The sequence below is a fragment of the Castor canadensis genome, chromosome 18, assembly GCF_047511655.1.
Source record: "Castor canadensis chromosome 18, mCasCan1.hap1v2, whole genome shotgun sequence".
Lineage (NCBI taxonomy): Eukaryota > Metazoa > Chordata > Mammalia > Rodentia > Castoridae > Castor > Castor canadensis.
The window spans coordinates 9,194,368-9,202,044 of NC_133403.1; the positions used below are offsets into that span (position 1 = coordinate 9,194,368).

General features: G+C 45.3%; 1 protein-coding gene across 1 annotated transcript; it reads right to left on the reverse strand.

Annotated features, from left to right (window-relative positions):
* Nucleotides 1-3,417: 3,417 nt before the first annotated feature.
* Nucleotides 3,418-7,217, reverse strand: LOC109675993 (melanoma antigen preferentially expressed in tumors-like). The gene is given in 5 exon segments (XM_074060815.1): nucleotides 3,418-3,870; nucleotides 3,872-3,992; nucleotides 5,845-6,215; nucleotides 6,217-6,451; nucleotides 6,940-7,217. Coding segments are annotated over 5 exon segments (1,458 nt in total).
* Between the last annotated feature and the right edge of the window lie 460 nt (nucleotides 7,218-7,677).

The following is a 7,677-nucleotide window of genomic DNA, read 5'->3' on the forward strand; positions in this document are numbered from 1 at the left end:
TCTCACAAACTACTTGCCTGGGCTGGTCTTGAGTGTAATCCTCCTGATCTCAACCTCTCAAACAGCTAGGATTACAAGAGTGAGCCACTGGAACCCATCACCCATTTCTTTTTAATGAGGCATAGGGTAGGTAGCTGGAAGGGATCAACAGAAGAAAGAGTAACTGCTATGGGAAGAAAATGGAGAAAGGCCTAACTGCTGTGAGTGGCAAGATAGTATAAGGGGACCAGTGTAAAAATGGCAGCAATGTCCCTAGGAACAAATGGCAGAAATAACCCTGGGGATGTAAAGGGACAGATGGCAGAAGTTTTCGATAAAGGAGATAGGAAGGCATACTTAAAAGCAAAACATTTAGGGAAACTGAGAAACCAGCTTTGCACACAGGCTGAGGCAAAGTAGTTTCTCTTCCTAGATAAGCAAAACAAGATAAACTGTTCCTAAAGGCAGACATCTAAAAGCATGAGATATAGACACTTAAAAGGAGAGTAACATAGCAAACTTTCCCAAGATAAAGGGGTCTCACCAGAATAATGGGTGATAGTTATAAAATGTAGGTGATAAGTTTCAAGGACAGCATGAAGTAAAGAGACCCCTCTTGGAATCTCCTATCCTGATAGGAATGGGGTGGTGGGGTGGTGGGGGGAGCAAGCAGATGGTCAGGTTCAGCAAGTTAATCAAACAGCCAATTATAGCTACAGCTTCAAAGTACAGTGGGCAAAAAGTAGAGTGGTGCCCAAAGTCAGGTCCCTATTTAATCTCATGAACTTCAGCCATCCTTTGATTTAGTTCTTTAACTAATTCCCACCCGTCAGGGTGCTTTCCTATCTTTTCAACAAACTCTATGCTTGATCTCCTCTCAACTCCTGGTCTGTGGCATAAACTTGCTTTAACTCTTAACTGCTTGTCCAGTGCCTTCAATCAGCTGCTCCAGGACACAAACTCGAGGAACAATCCAGTCTGGTGTCAACAGGCCATTCACCAATGACACAGCATGAATGTCAGTGAGTAGCACCAAGCAAGGAGCCTCCAAAGAACTAGTAAGATTGGACTTGCTCATATTCAGGGCAAAGTGCAAAGGGAGACCTATCCCCAGGTCTTGGTTTGTGACCTTCGGCTCAGGTGCTTCTCTGGGAGGCTGTATTACAAGATGGGGCAGTCCAGGGCAGGACACAGTAGCATGGGAGAAGCAGTGGCTGGCACACAGGCAGCCTTACTGTTCTCTGAGCAGTTCAGTAATCTGCTTGATGACCATAGGGTCCAACCCACAGTCTGACATTTCCTTCACTTTTGGATAAATTGTCTTATTCTCAACTCCCAAGTTTCACATTCATCTGCTTCTACCACCTCAGAGCGCCCTAGGACCTGGCACAGGTCTGTCTACTATTAGGACCCCAAATCCAAGGCATCTCACTGGTTCTAAAGTAGTTTACTACCTCCTTAACAAAGGAAAATGATCATATGGCAAGAAGTGATTCTCTCATTGGTAGGACCACCTAAGGATGTTCTCTATATACACTTTTTTTGATAATATGGGAAAACATACACCACTTAGATGTTGTTGAGCACAGAACAGAATGACAACAGGACATGCTTAGAGAATATTTGGTGGTAGTGGGCAGTTGAACTCAGGGCCTCATGCTTGCTTGGTAGGGACTCTACCTCTATCCCTCATGCTCCCCTAACCCTTGTTGCTTTGCTTTTTTCTTCTTTATTTACATATTCATATGTGCATACATTGTTTAGGTAATTTCTCCCTCCTTCCCCTATCCCCTCCCTCTCCCTCAGCTTTGGTTATTTTTAAAATAACCTGAGTTGGCCTAGACCACAACCCTAATGATGAGCCCCACATAGCTGGGATGCCAGGTATGTGTGACCACATCAAGCTGTTATTGGCTGAGATAAAGTTTCTCCAAATTTTTGCCTGTGCTGGGCCACCTTCCCAATCTCCAGATCTCTGCCTCCCAAGTTGCTAGGACTATAGGCTAGAACAACTTGCCCTGCAGAATGTAATATTTTTTATCTAAGAAAATGTGGAAATGTTAAATATATCTAAGTATGCTAAGCAAGCGCTCCTTCACTGAGCTACATCCCCAGCCCAATTTCAAAGCCTTTAGCTGGCCTCTAAATAAATTCAGGAAGGGGCTGTACCTGGCAGGATGGCATACATGGGTTGGTGAGGTCCAAGGAAGAGCAGAGGCTCCAGCTCATCTGTAGGCTGAACAGCTCCTTCCAATACTATTACCAGAATCTAAGGTTTCTACTGATCATTACCGAAAATCTGGGAGACAGACATTAATAAAAGGAAGTAAGACTTATTCAAGGCCAACCCTCAGGAAAATAAAGTAGACTTTTCTCTTCTGGGAGCCTATAGGTGCAAAGAGCTTTCAAGGAACACAAGGAGGTAATAGTGAAACTGGGCAAGAAATCTCAGTGTTGGGTGGGGTCTTTCCAGAACTCAGGTTCCTCCCTCCTCTTCTCAAATTTGATCTGCACTTTGGATTGACTTCCTGAAGCCAGCATCTGCATTTTCTTTTCAGACAAAGGCCAGTGCTTTTCTGTAAATACATACACATGAGCCGGGGTGGGGGGCGGTTAACAAAGGCCTTGCTTTTAGAATTTAGAATACCTTGTGAGAAGATTAGGGAAAGAATTAGGGAAGATTGGGAAGAAAGAAAAAGTAATAGTTTCCACCTGCTCTGTTACAGTGCTAGGGGATGACCTGTGCACACTGAAGCACTACACAGCAAAAGGCCAGGGACCCAGTTGATGCATCTATCAGAGAACAGGGAAGTGAGTAAAGGTCTCATTTGGGTTAGCTGTTCCAACACCTCTGAAGAACACTTCACTCCTGAGGTGCTCCTGCTACTGGTACTTAGCATCATGCCCTGAGGATGCAGCTTGTGTGCCCTGACCCACTGACCAGCCACAGAAATAAGCAAGGAAGCAAAAGAAGTCCTAGAGACTACGGTGTGAATGATAAATGGTGCCATGAGATCTTGAGGCTGAACCTCATCCAGCTTACACTGTGTAAACCTCTTGAATGCACAGTGCCTTCAAGAATGACATTCCTGTGGACTAAACTACAGAAGCAGGTTCATGTATCACAGTATAGGTTTACATTAAGGTTACTTTTATTTCTGGCCATTTCTTTACAGTCATCCATGCAGGGACAATTCCCACATGTAACTTCCAAGCCTAAGTTCCTTCTAGAAATTCAGATTCATATTTCTATTTCTGTAAGATGCATCTCCTCAAAGATCCCAACAACTCCCCAAGTCAACATCTCTCCCCCACCCCTGATCACCTTTTTTCTTGTCCTGCTTAGTCTTGGCTTCTGTGTTCTTTCTAGATACATTTACATTCTGAGCTTCAGTGTCACATGCCCAGAATAAAGCTGATGATATGTGCTGGCAGGAATCACACATCCTGGCACAGGATAGACTCTGGATCATAGAAGGTCCTGTCACCACAGTGAGGACAGGGGTTGGTACTAAGCCAGACCATGTTGTGCCGCCCCAATTTGTGTAACATTTGCATCAGCCTGGCATGCAAGTAGGCAAGCCTCTCCAGGTGGAGAGTACCTCCAACATCTTCGTAACTCTCCAGTGGGGCAGGATACAGCACAAGGCTTAGCTTGATCAGCCCAATGGTATGGTGCAGGAGGTTCTCCAGCACAGCCATGGAGATGGGGTTCCCACAGAAGCTGAACATAATGAGCTGGGAGCAGTGGCTCAGGACAGGCAGGATGGCAGTGAGCTGGGGGTCCATGATCCCACACTCATCTAAGCTCAGGTCCTGGAGGGTGTCAGAAGTTTTCTTCAGTAGAACTTGGAGAGGCTCAGGACTTACATTGTTCAGGTTGACCCCTGAACCAGGTTGATCCAGGTTTTATTAGTTGACCGATGTTGGGGCACTGGGAGAGATGCATCAGGTCTGATTCCAAAAGCAGGCAGTTGGTGACTGAGAGGGTCTTCAAGGGGCTCATCAAGCACCTGGGCAGAGACAGACAGTTAGTACTAGGGAATGGTGGTGGTGAATAGTAGTAGGAGGACCCATGCCTCAAGGGGGAAGAGCCAAAAACCCAAAGCTTTCCTGATGGTCCACCTCCAAGATGCCACTATGGAAAGGGCATCCTTACATTGTTAGAGATAGTAGTTCTATCTCTACTACCTATTTTACTGTATGACTGGGTTCAAGTGAAATGAAATCTCAAATGTTCCCTTTGCTTATCTGCTGAGCAGAATAAAACACACACCTCTTATGTGTTATGAGCACAAAAGAAGATGACAATAGGACATGCTCAGAAAAGAACCTGGGTCAAGCCGGGCACTGGTGGTGGCTCATGCCTGTAATCCTAGCTACTCAGGAGGTAACAGATTAGGAGGATCGTGGTTCAAAGCCAGACTGGGCAAATAGTTCACAAGACCCTATCTTGAAAAAAACCATCACAAAAAACGGGCTGGTGGAGTGGCTCAAGGTGTAGGCCCTGAGTTCAAACCCCAGTACCACAAGAAAACAAAACAAAACAAAAAAACCTGAGCCCGTATCTGAAGCAAGGAAGGGCATCAGTGCATCAGTAAATTTTAATTTCAGAAACACAAATGAAAATGCTTTCAAATTAACAAAAAATAGGAGAAATTAATTTAAGAAGAAAAGACTTTCAACTTAGGCTTACTCCAGCCACTGCATGGGCCCCAGTCACCTGTGTCTCTGTTCCCTATGAGACTTCTGGGAAACATTTATGAAGGACAAACTTGGGCAACATCAGCAGCATGCAAAGGGGGCTGCCAACCTGCAGAGGTATGTTAAAATTCCATACTCCTGCTACTTCTCCTCATCTCCAAAATCAGGCATTTCCCACATATTCACTGACCTGGAGTTCAAAACAGCCCTATCTGGACAGGAAATATGAATTAGGAAATATGAATTAAGTTTGAAGTGAGAGGCTCAGGCTGAGAAAGCTGGTTAAGTCCAAAGCTCATTATCTAATGGGTTTTCTCTTCAATGCCCTCCTCCCCTAATTATTTTTAGACATCTCAACTTAGACTCAATTCCTAAGGAAGAACTGCCAAAGCCAACCTCCCCAAAACCAAATCCCTCATTAAATAGTTTCTTTTCAAGGAGTCACTGTCAACAGCATCTACTATAGTCTATAATTCTGAATATGGTCCATCCCTCCCAAAATTCAGGTTGAAATTTAATGTCTATTATGATATATCAAGAGGTAGGATCAGGTGGGATCTTTAGGAGACAATCAGAGCTATATGTCCAGGAATGGATTAATCCAATCATGCAATCAATGAATCAATGGGCTGTCTCAAGAATGGGTCCACTAAAATTTGGTTTGCCTAGATTTCTCCCTTTCTTTTTGTTTTGAGATATGGTCTCACTGTATATCTCAGGCTGGCCTCAAATCAAGAGCCTCCTGCCTTTACCTCAGTCTCCCAAATGCTGAGATTATGGACTTACACCACCACAACCAGTGTAGGTCTCTTGCTATAACACCCTATGCTGCTTGGGACGTGCCCAGCAGGAAGGCTATCACTGGATGCAGATTCTTGGGCCTTGGACCAGAACTGTAGGCCAAAATAAATAATCTCATCTCTTTATAACTTACCCAGTCTGTGCTACTGTATTATTAGCAACAGAAAATGAACTAAGACAACCTCCAACTTTTATTTGGATAGTTAAATGATACCACACTTGGGAACGAGACAATGTGTTGAGTTCTAGGGACTTACTCAATCTTGCATTGTTTGTGGTTGGCACAGACAAGATGCCGATTATTGTTCCTGAAATAAAGAGGCTTTCTCATATCTACAGAACAATCTCACCATCCCTCACCTTAGCATGTGGTGTAGGCAGCCTTCGAGGAAGGAGATAGAGTCCAAACGTAGCTCCTGAATGTGATGTAGATTAAGGAACTGAGAGCTGAACTGCCTGACACATTGCTTCTCCTTCTCCAGGGAAATGTTGGGAGATGTGCAGGTGTGGGATAGGAGGAGCCTACGCAGATCACCCATCCAGCCCAGGTAAGGAGCAAAGTTTTCCAGGGCGGACAGTTTCCAGGTACAGTTCACTTCCAAATCCTGGACAGAGTTCAGCTGCAACATTTCCAGTATCATATTAATATTTTGCAAGGGTATTGATAAAATCCTTAGCTTCTTACAGTATAGGTGTAGTAAACCTTCCTTCTGTTTGACCTTCTCAATGAGGGAGGTTAAGCAATTCATCATGGCTGCCTTTCTTGAGGCACAAGTCTATCAGTACCTCCATGGGAGCCAAGGGCTCTTTTGCCAACATCTTGGAACCATCTACTTTTTGCTTCTTCGTGGACTGGCTGGCCTCAGTTTCCATCAATGAGCTCAGACCAGCCCTGGTTCCAGACCATATGCTCCCGAAGTCCTGATGAGCATTCTTACATAAATCTAGTACTTGCAGTTTCCACCTCCTGTGCAAAAGAGGTAATTAACTCAAAATAAGAGGAGGAGTCTCAGAATGCAGGTAAAGAGCAAATGTCTGACTTGAACTTGTTCTCCAAACCCCACACATCAGCTGCCCTCTTCCTTACTGGAATCCTGCTTTTCCTCTGATCCTTCTCTTAGAGGGATCTCTTTCCCCTGAGGTCCTTGCTAGTACCCATGCTCCCACCCCCAACTTTGTGGCACTGGGATTAAATCTAGGGTCTTGCAAGTGCTAGGCAAGTACTCTACCACCAATCCATATTCCCAGCCTCTACTTCTCGTACCTTTAACTGCCACTAGGAATGAGTGGATACACATTCCTTCACTATCTGTCTGGTGGGCCATTCCCAGAGACACCCCAGCAATGGCTTCTTCACTGTCACTACCCAAAGACCCTGCTGCTCTCCATGCCCCTGACCCTAGCCATGTCTAGCTCAGACTCCTAAGACCTCCCAGGTTTCTGGGTCACCCTCACCTTGGGCGAACATCTAGAGCAAGCAGTGCATCCAGCCCACTGAATGCAGCTTGAAAGGTCTCCTGATGAGGCTGCCATTCCTTCATCAGGGCCCCCAGGGGGAGGCAGGCGAAGGGCCAGGCCTGCACCATTGCCGTTAGGGCCTTGCTGTGTTTTCCAGCATAGGCCACTGTGAACAGAGGCGGAAAGAGCTCCACAGGCAGCTCCTCCAAGGCCTCGTTCTTCAGCAGGCTCTGTCCAGCCAGCTCCAGCAGTCTTGGTGGGTCACACAGGCTCATCCTGATGAATCTACTCCAAAAGAAATCCTGAGGAAACATGCAGGCAACAAGGCATCTTTCTCAGGTTAAGTATGAACAATCAGGGGACCAACTCAGGACCTAGGTCACTGCTCTGACAACAGCTGAGGAGTACATAATTTATACAAAATCTGTTCTGTACTTATTGGCAGCAAAACCACAGCCGTGTCTGCCAGCACCAGATGAGCATCTGGCCTAATACAGAGGAGGCAGCAAGATGACCAATGGACTCATGCATATCCACTCACAGCTCCATTTAATTCTAGCCCCCCTTGGGGAAGTGAGTACAAAGGATATTGAAGCTGACTTGGCCTTTTTGGAGGATAAGTTTAAGACTATAATCATTTGAAATACTTGGTACCAAAAGTGGGATTCCAAATGTTTCTGGATGTTTCAGTATTTGCTTATTCATAATAAGGTATCTTGGGAATGAGACCCAAAT